The 23,445-nt window shown below is 38.8% G+C and overlaps 1 protein-coding gene across 3 annotated transcripts in view; it reads right to left on the bottom strand.

Annotated features, from left to right (window-relative positions):
- LOC125462813 (lamina-associated polypeptide 2, isoforms beta/delta/epsilon/gamma-like) overlaps positions 1-19,179 on the bottom strand; it is a 36,029-nt gene extending 16,850 nt beyond the window's left edge. The window contains exons 1-4 of one of the 3 annotated variants that reach the window (XM_048553223.2): positions 19,082-19,179; positions 7,100-7,223; positions 3,754-3,879; positions 1,791-1,826 (exon numbers count right to left, since the gene is read on the bottom strand). In XM_048553223.2, coding sequence (XP_048409180.1) covers positions 1,791-1,826; positions 3,754-3,879; positions 7,100-7,223; positions 19,082-19,120 — 325 coding nt within the window. In that variant the 5' untranslated portion in view covers positions 19,121-19,179. The other 2 variants (XM_048553221.2, XM_048553222.2) reach the window with 2 other exon arrangements.
- Between the last annotated feature and the right edge of the window lie 4,266 nt (positions 19,180-23,445).

Genomic DNA, 23,445 nt, shown 5'->3' with positions numbered 1-23,445 from the left:
AAGGGAATAGATAAGGTAGAGGCAGGGAGGTTACTTCTGCTCGCAGGTGAAACTAATACTGGAGGGCGTCGCCTCAAAATAAAGGGGAGCAGATGTAGGACTGAGGTCAGGAAGAACTTCTTCACCCAAAGGGTTGTGAATCTGTGGAATTCCCTGCCCAGTGAAGTGGTTGAAACTACCTTGCTGAATGTGTTTAAGGCAAGGCTAGATAAATTTTGAACAGTAAAGGAATTAAGGGTTATGGTGAGTGGGTGCGTAAGTGGAGCCGAGTCTCAAAAAGATCAGCCATGATCTTATTAAATGGCGTGGCAGGCCTGAGAGGCCAGATGGCCTATTCCTGCTCCTAGTTCTTATGTTCTTAATGTTTAGCTTGCTACATTAAGTGGTCATAATCGAATGACAAGAGAGTAATGCTTTATATATGGAAAATCATGCTATTTCTTTTGTGTTTTTCATACACAAAGCATATTACTGCAAAGGTATGGGTTAACACATGCAGACAGTCCATCTCCCAGACTCCATGAGTACTGGTCACCTGTGGAAAAAAGGGAGAAACACAGACACACCCTAAACAGCTGGAATAATGGATCAGTGTCGACACTTGCAGATAAAAAATTAAAAACGTGTGACCTTCAAAACACTCTCACTAAGACTGTGTACTGCATTATTAGAAAATCTCCTGTTATTCCAGTCAATGCTCATTGTTCTATCGGTCCATATTTGTTTGTTAAATTTGCATGGTAATTCCATTGAGTTGTTGAGCTATAGTATAAAACAATTCAGGGTAGAAAGGCAATTATTTTAGCTCTTTGTGATTGACGTAATACTGCTTCCATGTCAGAATAATCAATTGTTTTCAATTTCCCTGCATTTTCTCCTACCTTTGTTATATTTGGATCTTTCTTATCCTAATATTCTACTGCATTTTCAGAAGACAAACCATCAATCATTTCCCACCTGCATTGTCCAAAGGTGTCTGGAATCATCCAAAGATAAAGGGCACAGTACATTCCTATTAGTGGATGCCAATGAAGGTATAGTTATATGGAGGTTTCCTATGTTAACCAATGGGTAGACTCAGAAAGAGAAGAGAAACTGACCAAAACGCTGCTACTGGTGCCCTTCCATCTACTACTGGACATTTATTTACTAACGTTAAATGAGGGCAGCATTGTGAGTGTTAGAGCTTAAGCCCAATCGTGGATTGATGGCATCTTTTTGTATGTGTAGTGTACTGGGAGTGATCAAAAACCTGTACTTTGGCAAGGGAGGCAATAATTTTCATCTTTGCTAAACACAGCTAGACCTTTAAAAACAAAAAAAAACCCCAAAACTCGCCCAGGAACTTTTGTTTCCTTTCTCAAAAGTTGGAAATTTAACCAAAAATCTCAAGAAAAATGTACTATTTGAAGAATAACCTAATAACTAATGAGTGAATATAGTAATTAGTTCATAGGCAGCTGCAATAGATTATAAGAGGCACTACTTTGCTCCTATCAGCGAATAATTTCACCTCTGGAACAAAACAAGCTTTTGCATATTACTTCTAGTAACAGTTTGAACGGAGAGTCCCATACATCAGTTATTCTGAAATAGCTAAATATATTTTCTTAGCATCACAGCTAGACAGTGCTGCAAATAAAACGGCAGACTCAATTTCCTACTTGAACAGACATATTGCAGTTTAGGTTATGAAGTAATTAAATCTACACTGGGGCTACTATAAATCTTGCTACTTTTCTCAGGCAAATAACACCTGATCTGCAATACAAAACCTAGTTTCCACTCACCAATTCTGGTGTGTGTGGAGCCCTCAGGAGGAAAGTCTGCAAAAACAGAATTATATTTTTGTAAAGCATTCATTTGAAAAATAAACCATGTTAGAATAGGTGGGTCAGAAAATCTAGCTTGTGTGAAATTAGGCCCATTTAATAAATGATTGAAGAATACTCTGGAATTCAAACCCACTGACAAAAAGGTACTACTGACCATTCTATAATTCCTTTCTGTTTAAATATAAGCCGTAACTTAATTTTGAACACATGAATTGGAAGACAAATCTGGAAAGATTGAGGTATAAATTTGAAATAGTAAAGAAGTAAACAGAGAATCCCTTAAAGCTGCAGCTTTGTACACTTGCTAGATCTTCTGCATACTACATGCTAGTTTGCAAAAGGGCATGTATCTGCTAATGATCCTCATCCAATTCTGGTACCAATTGATCTGAACAGTTGAAACTTCAAGTTGCATAGACATTAAGTGGAACAGTATAATATTGTTCTTTCACCAAAGAGGTCGCAAATTAAATTACAAACTAGACCAATGCAAACACACAAAAGGCTGCAATGGTTCTAACTGTAATAAGCTTGTAAATGCTCAATTCTACTTGGAAACAATCCACCTAATAAATAATTGGTGCCAGGTGGTATACAATATCAGATTAAGACTTGCACAAGAAATAAAGGATGCCTTTTTGTAGGGTGAAAATCAAAGTGGGCAATTTTATTTTACAACTAATCTGTTCTCTGCACTTGCTCTCTTTTGTGGACAGCAGTTATCCAAGCTAAATGTGCAACCTAGCAATCTTTTTTCACCTGGATAATTATAAAATGCATTTCAAAACCATATATTCAAATTTGTTTACATTACTGAAAGAACCACTAGTTAGCGGTATTATAAGATGCTGTTAAACGATTTTTCTAGTGAAATATACAATTCTAAACACAATCAAATGAAAGTAGCTGTATAACTAGTGCTGGCTCAGGACAGATTTCACTGATTTATTAGGCTTTAATTTTAAAAGATTCTAAACAGAGACAGATACTGTCTATTAAGTTAACAACTTGAACTTTAAATCAAGTAAACAATTTTCAGATCTACAGTTAATCCAAATTAGTCTGTGGGGTTTAGTGGTGTTGGTGGTGGAGGAGCTGGGAATGGTTAATACCTAAGAGGGCTGCACTAAGTTATAAAAACACCTCAATAAAACTTGAGGAACAGGGAAATAGTTGGCTAATTAAGTTCAATACAGGTGTGTTCTAACCAACCACTCTGGTGTAATGAAAGGCTCAAATGTAGGTTTTGCATAACCTCCCTATTTTTCTATTCTCTGTCTCTAGAAACATGTCTTAGTGTACAGCTTGTTTCTCTTTTCCTAAATTCATTCATGGGATGAAGGAGTTGTTGGCCATTTACTGGTTATCCTGTTATACTGTTTATCCCTAATTACTCAGGGGGCAGTTAAGAATCAACCAGACTACTGTGGGTCTGTAGTCTCAACGTAAGCCAGACCAGGTAAGGACAGCAGTTTCCTTCCCGAAAGATCATCAGTGAGGTAGATGGGATAATCAACAGTGGATTCGTGGACATTGTTAGACCCTTCGTACAATGCTTTTATTACTTACATATATTAATATGACTTTGAAAACATATGAGACTGAAAGAAATCAAATACAATTTGCTAGAAATACACAGCAGCCCAGGTAGCATCTGTTGAGAAAAACAAAACTATTATTTTAGATTTATCACAAGTAAAAAATACTAATTCAGCTTCTTTCACCCACAAATGTCATTTGACCAGGTAACATGTAAACTAAAAATGGGTAAACTTTTCTCATGTGACTGTTGCTTCTGTATATCTCGGGATTTTCTAATAACTCATGCTGACTTCTATCACCGACAAATGTCACTTGGCCTGTGGTGTACTTCCAGCAATCACAGAATTCTCCTTTATGTTCAATGTAGTGAATTTACCATCTTCCTCTTCACTGTCTGAGTATTGGTCAACATCTCCAGTTCCATTTTGTTTGAGCGGAGGCACAGTAGGGCCCTGTCCCATCAACTTCAGCAGTTTCTTCTCATAAATTGTCCTTGTAGTGGCTACAAGTGGGGACAGAAGGCGGCAAGGTCAATAAAAAGGAACACAGGAAGATGATTATTAATTGGAAAAATCTGGAAGATTTGGAGCAAATTCAAGAAAAAATGAACATATCCATTTTGAGTCAGTCAATCAACTGTGGAAGGAAGAAAATGAAAAGTCAAGACCAAAAAAGTGCACCAAAAAGGGATTTTTGTTCTTGTTTTTAAGAAAAAAACTGACAGTTTCAACTTACATAAATAGTAACCACTGCAAAATAAGGAAATAAATTTCAAGGTCACCTCGCACTTCACAAGTGAGATTAAGAACTTAACATGTGGGTGACATTACAGATATAAAATTAATTGCTAAGTTATACATCGAAAAATCAAGAAGACTTCTATAGAAAGAGCAACAACAATAACTGACATTGTAAAGCACCCCAATTCATTACACAGATCCTAAACCTGACAGAATTTGACAGTGAATGAAAAGAAGAAATAAAAGAGCAAGTGACCAAAACTTGATGAAACAAAGATCTACAGATGTCAGAAAGCTGAAATGAAAATAGAAAGTGTTGCAGAAGCTCAGCAGATCTGGTAGCATCTGTCGAGAGAAACAGAGTTAACATTTCAAGTCCAGTGTCCATACTTCAGAACCGATAGCATCTCGGAAAAAGTGGCATTTATCTTGATGACAGGAGGTTGCTGGGAGTGGGGGTGGTAGGGGGAGACTGTTAATTAGAGATGGAGAACAGAGGGAGAGATAGACAAAAAGGAGGGAGGGCGCGAGAGAGAGAGAGAGTGTGGGCGAGAGAGACATAAAACAGTGAGATAAGCAGATGAAGAGATTGTTGCCGCTAAGCCGGGGAGACAATAAGATAGATAGGTGACAATGAAAATAGTTCACTTATGCTGTTTTTGTAATGGATATCCGCCTGTCCCCAGAAATGGGGGTGAGAGATGTCAAGAAGGGAAGGGGGAAGTTCAAGATGGACCTGGTGAGCGTGATCAAATAATAGGATCATAAAAGTGGCCACTTCCACACTACCAGACACTTATTCCCCTCCCCTGCCTTGTCAACATTCCACAGGGACTGTTGCCTCTGGGACACAATGGTTACTCTCCCTCAACTCCCAACACCTCTCCGCACCCTTACGGCATCTATGCATACAATTGCACAAGGTACAACATCTCCTTCTTCCTGATTTAAGTCCCAGATCCACCTTCTAGGTGAAGCAGTATTTACCTGTATTTCATTCAATCCAGTCTACTGCAATCGCGACTCACAGTGAAGTCTCTACATTGGGAAACTTGAAAATAGACTGGGTGACTGCTTTGTTCTGTCTGTAAAATGATCGAGTTTTCAGATGCCTGCCACTTCAATACACTAACATGCTCCCACGCCAACATTTCTGTCTCAAGCCTGCTGCAGTGTTCCTGCAAAGCTCAACATAAGCTGGAGGACCAATACATCTTCCATTTAGGTACCTCATAGCCTTCAAGACTCAAGAGTTAGTTTATCAATTTCGAAGCATTAACACCTTCTTCCTTATCTTTTACCTAACCCCACAACCCTTGCTACTGTTATGAAATGAGCTGATTTTTGTATAGTCAGCCTGTTTTCAACTATTTACAGTCCTCACTATTACCTATCTAACTTCTCCTCTTCCCTAGCTGACTATCCACAATCCATTTGTTTGCCTACCTTTTCTTCTCCCCCTGTCTCTGGGCTCCATCTCCAGCCATCCACTCATTCCGTTTTGCCCCATTCCTGCCATCATTAGCACAAAACCACCATAGCTGCTTCTAGTCCTGGAGCAGGATCATTGGTCACAAAATGTTAATTGTGTTGTGTTTTCCTTCTACAGTTGTTGCCAGGACTGCTGAGTTTCTCCAGCAATTTGCTTGGTTTTGATCGAACAAAAACAGATATGTTCAAGAATCTGCTCAAAAAACTACGAGAGGTGGAGAGGTATGCCAGGGCCCAGGGTCCAGACAGCCAAAAGCACATAATCATCTCAAAAGGGATAGAAGCAGGAAATACACAAGTCACAGTTGCCAAAATTAACAGTTAAGTGTTGTACAGCTGAAGAAGTTTAGAAACAAGGGGATCACAGAGGGATTTTAACATATGAATGCAAATTGTAAAATTAAAACATTGGTATACTGGGAACCAACAGAGAGAAACAGGAAATTTTCAGCTGCTAATCAGGTTTGAAACTTGCTTGAAATGCTGTAGCATGTTTTAATTAAAACATTTCAATACACCAACAATCCATCCTAAATATAAACAGTAAGAGCTGGAAAACTAGGGCAGCATCTGTGAAGAGTAAAACAGGTTTACAGGTCAGATTTTCAAATAGGAAATTGGCCTGGTACAGGTTTCATTTCAAAATTGAGGTCTTGAAAGTTGTCTTGGGGCTCCAATGCCTCCAAAACAGTTTTATCTGTTCACAGGAATGATATGAGGGAATGTGATACTTGTTCTGTGATAGGTGAGTTATTTATTTTGGGGCTATTTAAAAGCTTGCGAATGTAATTTTTACATTTTTTTGTGGCAAACCTAAAAAACCTGTAGTGTAATAAAATGTGAGGCTGGATGAACACAGCAGGCCAAGCAGCATCTCAGGAGCACAAAAGCTGACGTTTCGGGCCTAGACCCTTCATCAGAGAGTAGGTACCTTAGCTGGTTGCTTTTGCTTAAGTTCATATCCTGAATTCCTAAGGAACTGCCTACTTGTATCCTAAAGACAGCTGCGCCTTTCATGTAACTTCCAGCCTCATGACACCTTTAAGTGGATATTGAGCTCACCTCCAAGATAATGTCATTGGAATTTAACCCAGAATTCATCCCACTTTGAAAAGATGATCCAATGTTTCAAGTCTGTGACTTTTCATTAGACTGTCTGACAAGAGGTCACAGGGTGAAAATGTTAGCACTGGCTCACTCCTCACAGATGTTGCCAGACTGGCTGAGTGCTTCCATCATTTATTTCATATTTCCGCATTCTCTGTATTTTGCTTTGCCACCATCTTGAAAGTTGCTCAAGCTGCAACATGAACTAGATTCTTTGCTGACCGAATTTTAAATTGAAATAGTTATTAGAACATAAAGTAGACCGATTGAAATATACTAGTTTCCACTTTTACATACAGCTAGATATATCCCACTGTTTCTGCATTCAGAAATGAAAGCACTGATTGAGTAATGTTGAAAGAGAATCTCTAAATATGTACCTACCCACAATAGGGCCAGGTGTAACGCCATGATTCATAAGCTGCTCTTTCAATTCTTCATTGCTCAGCTGTGTGACATCCATTTTATCTGTATGGTTTTCTTCAGCCTCTTTCAGTTTGGGCAGTTCCTTAATTTCAAGGAAAGCAAAGTTAATAGCAATTGCAACAAAGGCTGCAGTATAACTAACTTTTAAAGTAATACAGCACTAACTTGTCTTATGCCACTAGCTGACAAGGTGTATCCAAGTGCAAAGAAAAAAGCTTCTTACAATAGGATTGTGTGAAAACACTAAGATTAACATGTTGTTACAAATCACATATCAACAAGGAAATAACTAGACACTTAATAAACCCTTGTGTAAGTAACAAAAAGAAAGTTGCTGGAAAAGCTCAGCAGATCTGGCAGCATCTGTGGAGGGGAAAACAGAGTTAACGTTTCGGCTCTGGTGACCCTTCCTCAGAACTTTAATTAAGTAAGTATTTAATTTGGAAAAACATAACAGCATATTTGCTAAATTTATAGACAGAAATGATAATTTTGTTAAATTTCTTGAGCTTTTGAAATGTATGCCTATTCAAAAATATGTCAACATGCCGTAGAGTACATAACATAATTGCACTGTATGAATAAACTTTACTCTTGTTGTGTGGAGGTGTGTTTATATTCTGTTAAGTTGCACACTAACTAAATGAGTGTTTAAAATTTCAAGAGAACAAGTGGTTCAATATTACATCCCACTAACCACACACAAACATACTGTTGTGTTTTCAAATCAAATGCTTACTTAAATGAACCCTTGTGTATCTGGTTATTTCCTTGTTAATATCTGATTTTTTACAACATGTTAATCTTAGTGACCACGGATGTGCAGGTTAGATGTGTTAGTCATGGGAAATATTGGGTGGGGATGGATTGGTGCAGTCTTGTTGGGTCAAATGGCCCTTTCCACACAGTAGGGACTCTACGATCAGGTTGCATTCAATATTTGATGGGAGACATGGTGAGCACTGCAGCCTCAGAGTAAGGGACTCCGGTTCAGTTCCGCCCTTGGGCGGCTGTCTGATTGGAGTTTGCACATTCTCCCCATGTCTGCGTGGGTTTCCTCTCACAGTCCAAAGATGTACAGTTTAGGTGGGTTGGCCATGCTAAATTGCCTAAATTGTATCCAGGGGAGTGTAAGGTAGATGGGTTTGACATGGGAAATGCACAGTTACAGGGAAAGGTCTGGGTAGGATGCTCTTCAAACTGTTTCCACACTGTAGGACTTCTATGATGCTGTGAAGTTTCAATTATTTAACAAATCTATCAAGTGGCTAGCTTGATAAGGTTCTAATGCTTTTGTAAGTGGCAAGGAGAATTGAATACTGTAATGGTGAAGGCAATGGTTAAAAACAAAGCAGACATTCCCCCAGCATATGACAGCACTTCTCAATTCAGAAAAATGCATTAAAAAAAAAGGGAACTGTTAACATTCCTTATTTTATGGCCAAGCTTCAAGTCACTCTCAATCTAGTTAGGCTCGTTTCTATTTTTATTCAAATAAACTGTGAAACACCTCATTTTCTTTAGATGGGGATGTTACATAAATACAAGTCTTATTTCTATAATCTAGTTGTATTAGGTCTCAACTAGCTGAGAGTGTGGGTATTAAAAAGACAGAAGTTAAAATTTACAGACATTGACATTACCAATTAATGACATCAGCTTTAGTTCAATGTTAGCATTGTTCTTGTCTGAAGGTCCCCACTCTACAGTCACCAAAATCCAGGGTGATACTGCAGCGCAGTACTCAGAGAATGCTGCGCTGTCTACAAATGCCATATTTTGAATAAAGCAGGAGACAAAAGCATTGCTTTGTCCATAGTACTTCAAAAGAAGTGTTCTGGCCAATATTTATCACTTCAGCAACATCAGAAAAAAAAATCTACATCTTCTCATTGCTGTTTATAGAAATTTGTTGTTTGGAAACTGTCAGCTACAGTACCATCCATTATAATGGTGATTACACATCAAAAGTACTTCATCAGTTGTAATGCACTTTGGGATGTCCTGGAGTTTAAGAAAACTGCTATACATATTGTAGTCATTTTCTTTCTATGTTTGATGCATTTCATACTATTGTTACTAAAAGGTTTTATTTACAATTCATCACATCCACTGCCAAATAAACTCAAATGTCCATTTCAACAGATACACCTTTTTCATCAGGTAGAGCTTCTGAGTAAAACTATTTTAAAAACATTTTTTTGAGGAAAATTAAAGATCTGAAGAGGGTACCATCATATTTAGGTGATCAATTCCTGAATTTACAGAATTTTGCTGACATTAATGAAGCACAATGCTAGTTCCTCAAAAGACAGAAAAAAAAAAGTCACTAACTGCTGACTTTCCATTTGGAAGGGTATCTGTTCAAAGACCTATCTGATGTCTGTTAACTGGCATAACATTCCCAAATGATAAACAGTAGATGCGGTGGTGGCAGTCACGGCAGTTGTGGTAGGAAGGGTTAAAAAAAGTAGTGATCTCTGCACAGTTACATTCCATCTTTTGGGAGTAGATATGACTGGTTGTATTTATTAACCAGACTTTTAATTACATTACATAAGTCAACATATTATTTTTATCTATACAAAACATTTGTGCTCCAAAAGATCACAAGAGTTTGGGTGGTACAAAACTGCTAATAAATTTTCAAGTATTCATAAGTAACTAGTTTTTAAATAGTTGTTAAGTAATGATGTATCCTTGAGTCCTGCTTGACACTAAGTATATAAACTGTCTGTATCCAAAGATAACAAGGTATAGAGCTGGATGAGCACAACTGGCCAAGCAGCATCAGAGGAGCAGGAAGGCTGACGTTTCGGGCCTAGATGCTTCTTCAGAAAATCTGAAGGATCTAGGCCCAAAACATCAGCCTTCCTGCTCCTCTGATGCTGCTTGGCCTGCTGTGCTCATCCAGGTCTACACCTTGTTATTTTGGATAGGTTTAAACTCTTGTTTGAAATCTGCTTTCCAACCCCTCTTTAGTCTGGGCAACTGCATGAATAATTTACGAAGCGTCAGCTTTCCTGCTCCTCTGATGCTGCTTGGCTTGCTGTGTTCATCCAGCTCTACACCTGGTTATCTCAGATTCTCCAGCATCTGCAGTTCCCACTATCTCTGTATCCAAAGACAGTTGGACAAATCCATAGGAATAGCTTCTAATTAGTTTCAAATAGTTGTACTGCACAAAATAATCCAACACCAAATTACTTAATCCACCAAGTGGAATATAACACAGTAAGTGACAGCAATATCTGAATTTAGTTCATATCTCCTTCTTAAAGCCATTAACTAAACTGAATGGACTTTAGCAGCTCAAGGCGGCTGCTCGCCATCAGCTTCACAAGGTAATGAGGGCAACAGAGGCTGCTCCAATCAGGGACACCCATGTCCCAAGAATTCATTATAATGAAAAGAAAATCAGCAAAATGAAACATTTTCTCCTTCAGGTTGGAAATGGGCTTGGATTAATACTTGCCTCAGCTGCTGATAAACTGGGTGTTCACAAGTAAAGTAAATACAAAAATGCCTTTAATTATGATATCTTTGTGCAATGATTAGAACATGTATGGTCATGCCACTGAAGAGACTAACTAAGAGCTTAAAAGTTGAAAAATTGTCTTGTTCTAAAATGCATATAATGAGATACACTGATAAGCAGTAAAATATCAAATCTTTGTGGTTAAAGGTTCTCCTTTTGTTTCACAGCCCAGTGCTAAAGATCAGGTTTTCAGTGCTGTCGCAACATAACCCAAACTGATGAATTTGGCATTTAATAAATAATAACAGAATAAGCAAAAATTAATTCAACTTCTCTTCATTTAAGAAAAAAAATAAACTTGAGAAATTTCAAATCATTCCACTTTAGATTTTGTTTCTACACTACTCCAGAATATGGTCTAGAATTGTTTCATAAGTATGCTAATTGTTGAAAGTTGAGTTTAAAGTGCAGATAATGCTTGATGTCTGAACAATACTGGGCATTCCTTTTGCTTCAAACTTGCTTTCCAGTTTTTTGTTTAAACCTATTAAGAATCTCGAAGGCACATCCATTGATCCTTGTTGCTTAACATTCAGGCACCAAACTTTCATTAGACGAGATCTACAAGTACTGTACACTAAGAAAAAAGAAGACCAATAGTTTACTGTACTGTAATTCTATCACTGTCTGCACGCGCAGTGTCAGTTTGCAATACAAATAGAAACTTTAAACTAGAGCTTTAAAAAGAAAATTTCACCCTCTTCAATTCTTATCTACTGTTTGAGCTCATTGGAACTGGTCTGCTCCATGGTGGCAGTGTCATTTACTCTATACACTTTTTGGAGGCCGGGGCAGTGTCAGCGGGTTAGTGGCTGCAGCGTCGGCAGCTTGAATTGAGACTCCTGACAGTGGCGTTAGGCCCAAAGCCTGGACCTCTGGCGATGGCAGGACCAGAGCGCGGATCTCCTGAGGCACTGGCGTTGTTGTTACTGCGCCTGAAGGAGGACTGCTTGAGGACTGAAACACCTTCTAGACACCTTGCAGGTGGCCTAAAGTGGTGCTCGAAACCCAAATCTGATCAGAAGAAGAACTCTTATTTAAGTGGTTTCTTTTTATCCTCTTGTAACTCAAAATCATACTGGATTGTGATGACAAAACACTTCCCATTGTACCTTCAAGACAAATATGACAATAATTCGTTCATTTAGTATTTAAAACGATTATACACTAATAGATTTCTTGCTGTTCAGAATTAGGCCACAGGATACATATCATTATCAGGAAGTGGTATGTCACTAAGTACAAAGGAGGAATTGCTGACTAACATTATCTATTCTTTTCTGTTACAAAAGGTTTAAATTGCTATAAAAATGAATTTAATTTCTGATTGGTGCATTGAGAGTTCAAACATAGCAATAGTTTATCTGAAGACTGACACTTGGTTCCTCGCAAAGCTCTGAAGAAACCAGGGAGAATGAGTGGCTTGTTGTTTAGAAAAAACAGAACTTGACACAGCACCCTGAACTTGAAGAAAATATGCAGTTGTGTTTTGAATGCATCCCAAACTTTGTTCAGAGGTACGATATTTAGAGATGCTGCTATTTTGTCATGATGTTATTCTCAGCAGTAAAAGCACAAAGTGAAGTGTGCAGAATAATATATTCAATGGGTGGGGCAGAAGGAGAGAGAAGTAAACAAAACACAAAACGGTGAACACAGAAAACAGAGGGTGGCCATGAGAAATACAGTACAAAAGAAGAGTTGAGGAACAAACGTATGCAAAAACTTAAAACAAAAAAGTGCCACAGAAAGATAGAGGCAGGAATTTGCTGGATTAATGCAAATTAAATGAAACATAGGGAGTTATATCTATTCTAATGTCTCTTCTCTGCTTTCCAATCAAAACCTATGCAAGATGAGGAAAAAAAACTTCAGTTTTTTCCAAATCATAGAATCTGGATAACTTGTTATTAAATGATTGAGAATGAGGCTTTCTATTCCTGGAATGAGTTACAGCATCCATTTAAGATGGAATGTTAAACTGAGGCCCTGACTTTCCTACTTCATAAATGTGAAAGATTATATGGCACTATTGATAAAAAAGCACAGGAGTTCTTCTGGTGTCTCAGTAGACATTTATACTCCACCATTATCAAAACAGATTATCTGGTGACTGTCAATGCTTGAGAGAGTCTGCTGCGTATAAATGGTTTCTCTACATCACAAAGAATAGATCTTTAAAAGAACTACATTGTAAATAGGTTTTAATTGTTCAAAGATCATGAACAATTCTGTGATTGCCATTTCTCAGTTTGTAAATCCCATTCTTTATATGACTAGCTAAAAACAGGGGTTTGGGAATTCAAATCTACCAAAGCAACATTTGTACATTCCACGAGTCTGGCTTCAACCCAAAAAGGTCCAGCAAAATTACATTGCAGGCTGATCCAGGGAAAAGTTTCTGTACAGAAACATGAAAAGAAATTCAAGTGTAGCAATGGATTGTGGGGCAGTTTAATTTATGATGAAAATAGCTGTGACATTTTTGTTTAGCAACTTCCTCAAAATCATTTTCAAAAATATAAAAACAGAGGGATATGGCTGCGTAATTATGTCACTAGACTAATAACCCAAAGGCCCAGACTAATGGGTTTGGATCCCATCACAGCAGTTGGCTGAATTTGAAATCAGTTAACAAATCTGAAATATAGACCTGTTCTCACTTAGAGTGTACTGAAAGAAAGCCACATAAAGTGATATGCAATGAAAATGTTGGCATGGGAACCGACCAGTGTGTTAAAGTGGCAGGCAACAGGAAGCTCGGGGTCATTTTTACAGACAAAATGGAGGCATTTTGCAAAGTGATCACCCAGTCTGCCATATAGAGGAGACCACACTGAACAGCAAACACTATGGTAGACTAGATTGAAAGGTATGTCTGGAGCCAGGCCATTATTATCAGTTATCCAGCTTTTCTTCCATCCTGGCCTGCTCTCCATGATCTTTTTCATTATTTACTTCTTTCTTACTGTCTCCCTGGGCTCCATCTCCACGTACCCTCTCACCTTTCCACTCCCCCATTCCAACCTTGTCTTCAGCATAAACAGCACTATTTCCTACCTGCTAACAGTTCCGATGATGATTCACGGATTCAAAACTTTAACTCTGTTTTCTTCCCCCAGATTCTGCTAGACCTGCTCAGTTTCGCAGCAATTCCTGTTCTGGTTTCAGATCTCCAGCATCCCAGTTCTTTGTTTTATTTCCTGCAGTATTCTCTGGGACTGGGATGATTCACCTCCAACAACTAAAACTAACTTTTTTGTGCTAGATGTAATGTAACTCCCTTCACCCCAAATTCCATTGAATTCAATTTTCAAAGGGTTCCCTGATGCTCCTGTTTATGAATGGAGTTGAAAATGGTTCATTTTCAACACCTCCAATTTATAACCTGGGTCCCTGCTTAGAAACAAAGTTCTGTGCAACTAGTATGGTTGATGTTAACCAAACAGTGAGATTTCTTTCAAGCTGCTGCAAATCTAGCCTTTAGTACGTACTTGCAGTTAATCACAATTAAAATGAAAGAAAATCAAGTGAGGCCTATTACTGTTGTAAATGACACTAATCATTTTGAGTATTCCTTGTCGAAATATTCTGCTACTTTATAGTGAAGAATGGTTGGTAGTTGGAATGCGTTGTCCGAAGATTCAATGGTATGTCTCAAAAGCAAAATGGATAAATACCTGTAGATGAATAGGAAGAAGAAAAAAAATTCAGGCAAAAAGTGGGATTAAAACCATAATTTAAAAGCAACTAAAGGGCTGAAAAAAGTCAGCATCTTTGGAGAGAAAAGAGTAGTTAACATTGAGTCCAGTGATCCTTCTTTATTGTATAAGAGTGGATTTTTTAGAAAAATTCATTGGCCAGCATTTATTTCCTATCCTTAGTTGCCCTTGAGAAAGTGGTGGTGATCTGCCTTCTTGAACCTGTGCAGTCCACAAGCTGAAGGTTGATCCACAATGCCCTTGGTGGGATGGGGTTGGAGGATTCCAGGATTTTAACCCAGCAACACTGAAGGAACAGAAACATGTTAGTAAGGCAGGGTGGTGAGTGGTTTGCAGCTGGTATTGTCCTCATATCTGATGCCCTGTTCTAAATGGAAATGGTCATGGGTTTTGAAGGCACTGTCTAAAAATCTTTGCCAATTTCCTGTAGTGCATCTTTTAGATAGTACTGAACGTCAGTGGTGGAGGGAATGGATATTTGTGGATGTGGTGTCAATCAAGTTGGCTTTGTCCTGGACAGTGTCAAGCTTCTTGAGTGTTGTTGGGACTACACTCATCTAGGCAAGTGGGGAGTATTCCACTACACTCCTGACTTGTGCATTGTAGATGGTGGACAGACTTATAGGAGTCAAGAGGCAAATTATTCACCATAGTATTCCTAGTCTCCACTGTACTTACGTGGCGAGTTTGGTTGAATTTCTGGTCAATGGCAACCCCAAGGATGCTGGTACTGAGGTATTCAATAATAGTAACAAAGAAAGTCAAGGGGCGATGATCAGGTTGTCTCTAAAATGGAGTTGGTCATTACCTAGCCTTTGGGTGGCACAAGGGTTGTTCGCCACCTATCAGCCCAAGCCTAGATACTGTCCAGATCTTGTATATTTGAACACGAGCTGTTTCAATTGCTGAGGTGTTGCAATTGGCATTGAACATTGCACCAATAATTGCACACATCTCCACTTCTGACTTATGATGTACAAATGGTCATCGATGAAGAAGGTGAAGATGTCTAACCTCCAACAAACATGACCATCTTTCTTTGTGCCAGGTATAATTCCAACTAGCAGAGTTTTCCCCTAATATCCATTGATTTCAGTTTTGCTAGGGCTCCTTGATGCCACACTTGATAACACGGCTGTGTTTGACCAAGGGTTATCACTCACACCTCAACTCTGGGATTCAGCTCTTCTCTCTATGTTTGAATAAAGACTGTAATGAGGTCAGGAGCTGAGTGGCCCTGGCAGAACCCAAACTGGGCATCAATGAGCAGGTTAGTGCTGAGCAGGTGCTGTTTGATAGCACCTTTGATGAATACCTTCCTTCACTTTACTGATCGAAAGCAGACTGATAGGATGGTAATTGGCTGGGTTGGATTTGTCCTGCTTTTTATGTACAGAACATACCTGGGCAATTTCCACATGGTCGGGTAGGTGCCAGTGTTGTAACTATACTGAAACAGCTTGGCTAAGGGAGTAGCAAATTCTGGAGCACTGGTCTTCAGTACTATTATTGGAATGTTGTCAGGGCCCATAGACTTTGCAGTATCCAACGGCTTCAACTGTTTCTTGATATCATGTGGAGTGATTATCCAGACTGTTCTTTGAAAAAGCCAGTACAGCTAGATTCAATGGCCTGAATGGCCTCTTGCTGATCTGCACCATTTCAGGATTTCATGGAAAGTACAGGCAATTGCTTCAATACAATTCAAAGACAAAGTCCTGTTCTTTGTTGCTTGTCTTTCAGGTGTTTCTTCCTTGCTAGAATGCATTTCTACTGGCCCTGGAATCCTTCCCTCAAGTGATCAGTAGTTGTGTGTGAACTTAAGCAGGAGTGCTGACAATCACTAAACCATGGCAGGCATCACAGTGCAATTTGATCCTGTATTAACTCCACGATAGCAAATGCTTATTTCAAACAGTGCTCACAATTTAGCAATTGAGAAGTAAGATCACTTAATTCAACACAGGCTAGAAACTAAGCAGGGGCGATTTGACTCAAAGTGACTTGTTCATCTATGAAATTCCAGTAAAAAAGTTACATTTCTAAATTGGTTAAAAAGAAATGCCAAAACGATCAAATCTCTACTTGGACCTTTGCAAATGCAGACCTAAGCAGTAGATTATAAATAACTGACAGGTCTTCCCTAAAAGCACAGATGACAAATGCAGCATGTGGCTGAGCCATATGGTTCATTAGTAGAAAGTTGAATTCCAAGTCTGTGCTGAGTTGGCCAATTTGAGCCAGTAATTGCAATCTTTATTCTTTTCCTCAAAAAAATTGAAAGAAGAGTCAGATGGAGAAACAAAAGACAAAAACAAAGAGTAAAAAAAACCCAAGAAATATACAGAAAGTCCCTTGCATAGGCAAATTCTCTATTCTTCATATTAAATTGAAAGTAAAATACAGTAAAGCTAAAAATATGAAATAAAGTGCAGGAAATGACACTGTTGAGTATCTGTGAGGAGAGCACAAGTTCTAATGGTTGACAAGTTGAAAATAGCTCTTCTCTAGGAAGAAGTATGATGGGTTCTACATCAGTTGGCCACTGAGGATGGGAGCAGGGAAAGGGATATTCTGGGATATAGTAGAAGGCAAAGATAAAACGGAGCAAAATGCAAAATGGTAGTGAGTGTAAAGTTACCATAGTCTTACTGCAGAGAACTACTCTCTCACTGGAGTCAGGGACAACTGGTGATATTTTAACCGAGAGTCACTGTGGCTCGGGGTGGGGGGGGGGGGGGGGGGAGAGAAAAAAAAGGTTGAGAAGGAAAATTCTTCATGGTAATGTCAGCCTGTGCAAGAATTGAACACATGCAATTGGCAACACTACACTGCAAACCAGCCATTTAGCCAACTGACCCAATTGTAGCAAACAGTCGTATAGCATAGAAACAACCCTTCACACTGTCAAAACATTAATTCAGAGGGAGAGCAAATGCTAGAATAAATGCACAGTTCTGAAAGGATTGTAAAATTCTATATTCTACTATTTATCTGTATGCACTTCATAATTACAAAAAATAGATGCCATTCAGCTGATCACAAAACAACAATGCAGAAAAATTTTAAAAGAACCACATTTCAGCCCCAAATTGCTTTTTTTGGAAATCTAGAGTTTGTGTCTGTTATTTTTCATGGATGTCTATTTTATTCATTTGTAGTTCCTCATGCGCATAAGGAATTGGATACTGAGCTAGAAATGAAATTACAAAAGGAAAGACAGGAAGACAACATCCAATGAAGACCAATCAGGATGAGTAATAAAAACAGAAACTCTCCATAGATGCTGCCAGACCTGCTGAGTTTTTCTAGCACTTTGTCTCTACTACAGATTTCCAACCTCTGCAGAATTTTATTTTTTACTCAGTAAGGATGAGGGCCTAGTCAAGAGGACAATAGAAGATCTAGTCTTACACAAGGTAGAATTTATGGAGGAAGTGAATGAGAAAATATCGAAATTGGAATTTGTCAAAGGCTTGTTCAACTGTTTAATGGGGAGAAGGTTGCAAAATAGCCTGGCAATGAACAAAATTTAATCATCCCAGAGTCAAACAGGATAAAAATGTTGCAAACACAGTCTGATTCAGATTGAGTGAAAGCTAGGTCAAGGCGGGATATGAAAATCAGTGTGTAGGGAAGTGAAATTAATGGGGTTGGTTGAAACAAGTGTAGCCGAGGTTGAACTGGAGAACGTTATCACTCATTGAAAATATTTGCCTGCAATTTATATCCCGCACCCTTCCCTCCACCCAAACCAGTCCAACAAATAAACTCAAGATTGTTAGTGCCAAGTGGTACTTGCTATTTAAAACTAACCATGCATCATACCGAAAGTGCATTGCAGCAACTCGGGGAAAAAAAAGGTTTGTTTTGTAGTGCTCTTCACACACAACGGCCATTTTGTAGCTTAAATATGAAAAAGCTTTGCTACTAGTTTGGAACTTCTCCCTTAGTTGGTTGCTACTTTAAAAAAAGAACCTACTAGACTGTACGTGAGCGTATATAGGATCCTTGTTCTCAGCTTCCAAACAAAACCTATTTAAAGTTTAACTTGTCAATGTAAAGGTTTATATTGTAAAATCAAAAGACACCTGAAAACCCTGAATCGAATTCAATGTGATTCTTTAAATGATTCACGAAATACAAATGCAGAGGTGCACAATAAATTTATACATCGAAAGAACTGAAAATCCAAATGCAACTGAGAGAAGTTTGTAACAAATTTCCTTCAAACGAGAAACTGTACTCATATACAGGCCATTTTAAGCTATACCAAAGGCTAGCCCGACTCCCACCAAACAAAAGGAATTCAAATCTCGCAAGTCGGCGCGCAGCTGAATGCGGAGTACCGACAATCATCATCACACTCAAATATTGAAAAAAAACACATCCAGTCCCCTAAACTCACGATGCTTTTAACTTCTGAAGAATCCTCCTCGTCGCTGGAAAAATCCGCTCTTAATTCTGACTTATTCTTAGAAGTAATGTGTTTTAAATAGAGCTGCACATAAACCTCTTTCTTCTGCTCCCTCTGTGGTAAACGCACGTTATGAGCAATTAATTCACTCTTCAGTCTGCTTTTAGTTAAATGTGATGGATCTTGGTATTCCCCAATATTTGACATATTCAACATAAGGATCAAATCACTATTTTGTTTATCAATTAAGGTTAAACACTAACCAAAGAAACAGCGTACAATACCCCAACGCACACATGCATGTACGAATTACAAACTGTACATACAAAGAAGTTCAAGGCGGATTGGACGCGATTGAAAAAGGAAACCTATTGGACAAAGCGCAATTGACTCTTTAAAGGCCTCAAAAGCTATTCATACAGTAAAAACTCTAATGGCAAGACACACCAGCTTTACATATTCTCTTAAAGTGCTTACAAGTACAGAAGACAAGGATGAGAAATAAAGCATCAAGTGCTTTAATTAATTCGTGGGTTTCAGCACTGCAGCAGGTTGGCTCAGATTGCTCATTTCTAATGTCTCTCAGAAAACAATGGGAATCATGTAGGATTTTGACCAACCACAGTGAAACAATAAGCTACAATCCTAAAACAGGATGTTTTTCCATGCATTTGCTATTTTTGTACTGGTATAGATTGTGGGCTTAGATGGTGCTGTCAAAGGAGATTTGGCAAGTTGTTGTCATGCACCTTGTACATGGGACTCACTACTATCCTGGAACACTGGTGGTAGAAATGCTTTAAATGTGGTTTATAGTGTGCTGATCAGGCAGAATGCTTTGTCCTGAAATGTGTGTTAAAAAAGTCTCAAGAGTTGTTAAATTGGCACTCAACTGAGCAGATGGATAGTCTTCTATCCCATTTGACATGTTCCTTGGAGATAGGGAGTCGGGAGATGCTACTTGCCACGGAACCCTCAGTCTCTGACCTCCTCTTGGATTAAGTGAATTTGAATGCCTGGACCAGTTGAGCTTCTGGTCAATCATCACAAGATGTTGACAGTTGGGTATTCAGACATACTAATATTGTTAAACATTGAGAAGAGAGGCTTAGATTTTCTCATTCAAGACAATCATTGTGCCACTTAAAAGACAGGCAATTGTTACTTGTCACTAATCAGCCCAAATCTGAATGTGGCCAAGATTTGGCTGGATGCATGAATAGGCTGTTTTAATATCTGACAATTTGCAAATTGGACTGTATTTACTACAATTGTAGTGAACATGCCACTTCTGACCTTTGATTTATTCAATGCATTCAAATCTGAGTACTGCCCCTGCATGGTTGGAGTGTGTGTTACAGTAGTGATAAATATGGACTATTGAATTTTAACTTCCTTCATCTGATTATTGCACCGAAAATCTTTCATGGATTAAAATAGCTTTTAAAATTGAAGAATCATACACCTAAAGCAGTTAGAGTGGTTACCTAACCACAGATAAAGCAAGGTTCGGGAGATCCACTGTGGAATAAATGAAGCCATCCACACTGAAACTACTATTTTTATCTAAAGGCAAACATCAAAATTAGGCAACCAAGTCAGCAACAAGAAATTCAAAACAATAGTTTAATTCACCTGAGCATGATACTTTCATATTTGAGAGATGAACTGGCCTGTTTGCCAATTAACTGGTTTGGAAAGACAACAAAGATACACTCCGAACAACACACTGAGCAATATTTTGTCAGCTGCTTTTGAGCAGCAGACCAGAGAGAATAAAACACAAATTTGTGATATGAAGAGCTAGAACTTATTCTCCCTACATGTTTCTCTTATCTCAGAAAGCAAGGGGAATCAAGTATAAAAACAGGGAGAATAAAACAAAAAAAAAGTGTGGGTGCTGGAATTCTGAAACAAACAGAAATTGTGGGAGAAGCAGTAGAAGGTTCTAAACAAGGGTTACTGGACTTGAAACGTTAACTCTTTTCTCTCCAAAGATGCTGCCTGACTTACTGAGTTTCTCCAGCAATTCTTGTTTCTATTACAAAAGTAAGGAATTTTGCAAGACACCAGTAAGACCACATCTCAACTATTCTGTACGTTATTATTTAGCCTATTTAAGAATGTAAATGTGTTGGGAAGCAGTTTAAAAGCAGGTTTACCAGACCTGGAATGGGCACGTTGTCTTGCGAGGAAAGATTGGGCAAGTTAGATTTGTATTCACTAGAGTTTAGAAGTCTAAGATTAAATTCTACCAGATACGGAGAAGTCTTGGTAGGGTAATGTTGATTTCTTGGGAAAATCTAGAACTAGGGGTCACCGTTCAAAACTGACATTAGGTGAAACTGTTTTCACATAACTCAGCTTGGAACGTGACTTGCACTGCATTTTCAGGAAGCAAAAAAGTGTTTGAATATTTTTAGTGCAGAGGTGGGTAAAATCTTGGTAACCAAGGGGCTGAAAGATTATCAGGGCTAGGTGGGAAAATGGTTTTGAGATTCCACTCAGGTCTTATTAAATGAGGCAGCAGTCCTAAGGGATGGACAGCCTACTCTAGTTCCTTGTTTGTTTATAAAGCAGCTCCTGGCAAAAAAAGGAAATTGGGAAAAATAACAATTCAAAAACTAAAAATGCATCTGCAGATTCTGCTATGGATACAAGTCAACAACGTATTAAGTATAACCCTAGATTTAAAAATCGAACACCTCAAACACAAACAATTCTAAACAATGTAGCCTTATTTCATCATTAAAAAGGCTGATCTTCACTTTATCTTTAAAAAAAATTGTTGGAACATAGAACAGTACAGGCCCTTCACCCACGATGCTGTGCCGAATCTTTACCCTAAGCCTAAGGTCTATCTAACCTCCACCCTACCCTTATACTGTCATCCACATGCCTATCTATTAGCTGCTTAAATGTCCTCTATGAGGCCGACTCCACTACCCGCTCTGGCAATGCATTCCACGCTCCTACCACTCTGAGTAAAGAGCCTACCTCTGACGTCTCCAATATATCTACCTCCACCCTAGGAAAAAGTCTCTGGCTGTCCACTCTATCTACACTTCTGATCATTTTGTACACTTCTATCAAGCCACCTCTCATCCTTAGTCGTTCTAAAGCGAAGTGCCCTAGCGCACTCAACCTTTCCTCCAAAGGCCTTCCCTCCATTTCAGGCAAAATACTGGTAAATTTTGCCTGCACCTTTTCCAATGCTTTCACTTGTTCCTTGTAATGAGGTGGCCAGAATTAGACACAATATTCCGTATGTGGCCGAACCAGGGTTCTGTACAGCTGGAGCAGAACCTCACAGTTCTTGAACTCAATCCATCTATTAATGAAAGCTAACACATCATACGCCTGCATTGCCACAGCAATGCTACCCGAAGGTTGCAGGAACAGCAACTTGTATTCTGCTTGGGAACCCTGCAGCCCAATGGTGGACTTCACAAGCTTCAAAGTCTCCCCTCCTCCTACCACATTCCAAAACCAGCTCAGCTCATCCCCACCTCCCTAACTTGTTTTTCCTCCCACCTCAAGCCCCACCCCCATCTACCCACTATCCTCTTCCTGCCCCCTTGGCCTGTCCATCCTCCCTGGACTAACCTATCTCCTCCCTACCTCCCCAACTACAGTCACCTTTACTGGCTCCAACTCCACCTCTTTGGCCTGTCTGATTCCTCTCTACCTATCTTCTATCTGCCTCCCCCTCTCTCCCTATTTATTTCAGAACCCCCACTTTTCTTCCCCTGTTTCTGAAGAGGGGTCTAGGCCTGAAATGTCAGCCTTCCTGCTCTTCTGATGCTGCTTAGCCTGCTGTGTTCATCCAGCTCTACACCTTGAAGAGAAGCAGAGTGGTTTAGTTTTAAATAGACAGCGTGTGTTTCCCCAAACTCTTGGATTGTGAAGTCAAATTTTAAAGAGACCTGTAACACCAGTTAAATCAAAAATATATTTTATTCATTCAAACCCTAACACCAGTTCAAACCTGGGAACATCATGGCAACAAAGTCCTGCAGGTCAGCAATATAATGCTTGGATTCACTCTTTGAAGAAAAACAAGGAGAAATATGAAGAGACTGGACTTGGTGAAGGTTTAACCATCAGCATGGAATATGGTTGCAGAATTACCATCCGATTAGATTCTCAACAGGCTTACTGTTAACAGCAGACTGAGACAAAGGGTCCAGAAATGTAGAGCAGCTTTGTTCTTGTAATTGTACCGTTGGAATCTTCTAGAGCTATAGCCAACTTGCAAATCATTTAACAGCTATTTTAATCCAGTAATGCCCATTTTAAAATCAAAAATGTTTTTCTTTTAAAAAAAATAACAGTTTATGATCTGTTCAATGTCTTGTGGACACATGGGTAGAGAAGCTATTATGTCTAAGTGCAATGGAGCATACTGGCTCCCCCTTTGTCCACGGTTAGTCACAACAAAGACTTAAATTTTTTTCAACTCAAAAAATATACCTCTCACCAATTAGAATACAGTTAACTTTTATTGTTACAGTAATGAGCAAGTTGCAAGTTTTTCCACATTAAAATAGAGCAAATTAATAGCCCCAAGAAAAGTAATAAAGGTATCAGATTAAGTGTTAAGAATACAGCATATTTTGCAGTCACA

This window comes from Stegostoma tigrinum, chromosome 21 (assembly GCF_030684315.1).
Source record: "Stegostoma tigrinum isolate sSteTig4 chromosome 21, sSteTig4.hap1, whole genome shotgun sequence".
Taxonomy (NCBI): Eukaryota; Metazoa; Chordata; class Chondrichthyes; order Orectolobiformes; family Stegostomatidae; genus Stegostoma; species Stegostoma tigrinum.
The sequence above is the reverse complement of the archived record's forward strand: the minus strand, read 5'-3'. Positions and strand labels throughout refer to the sequence as shown.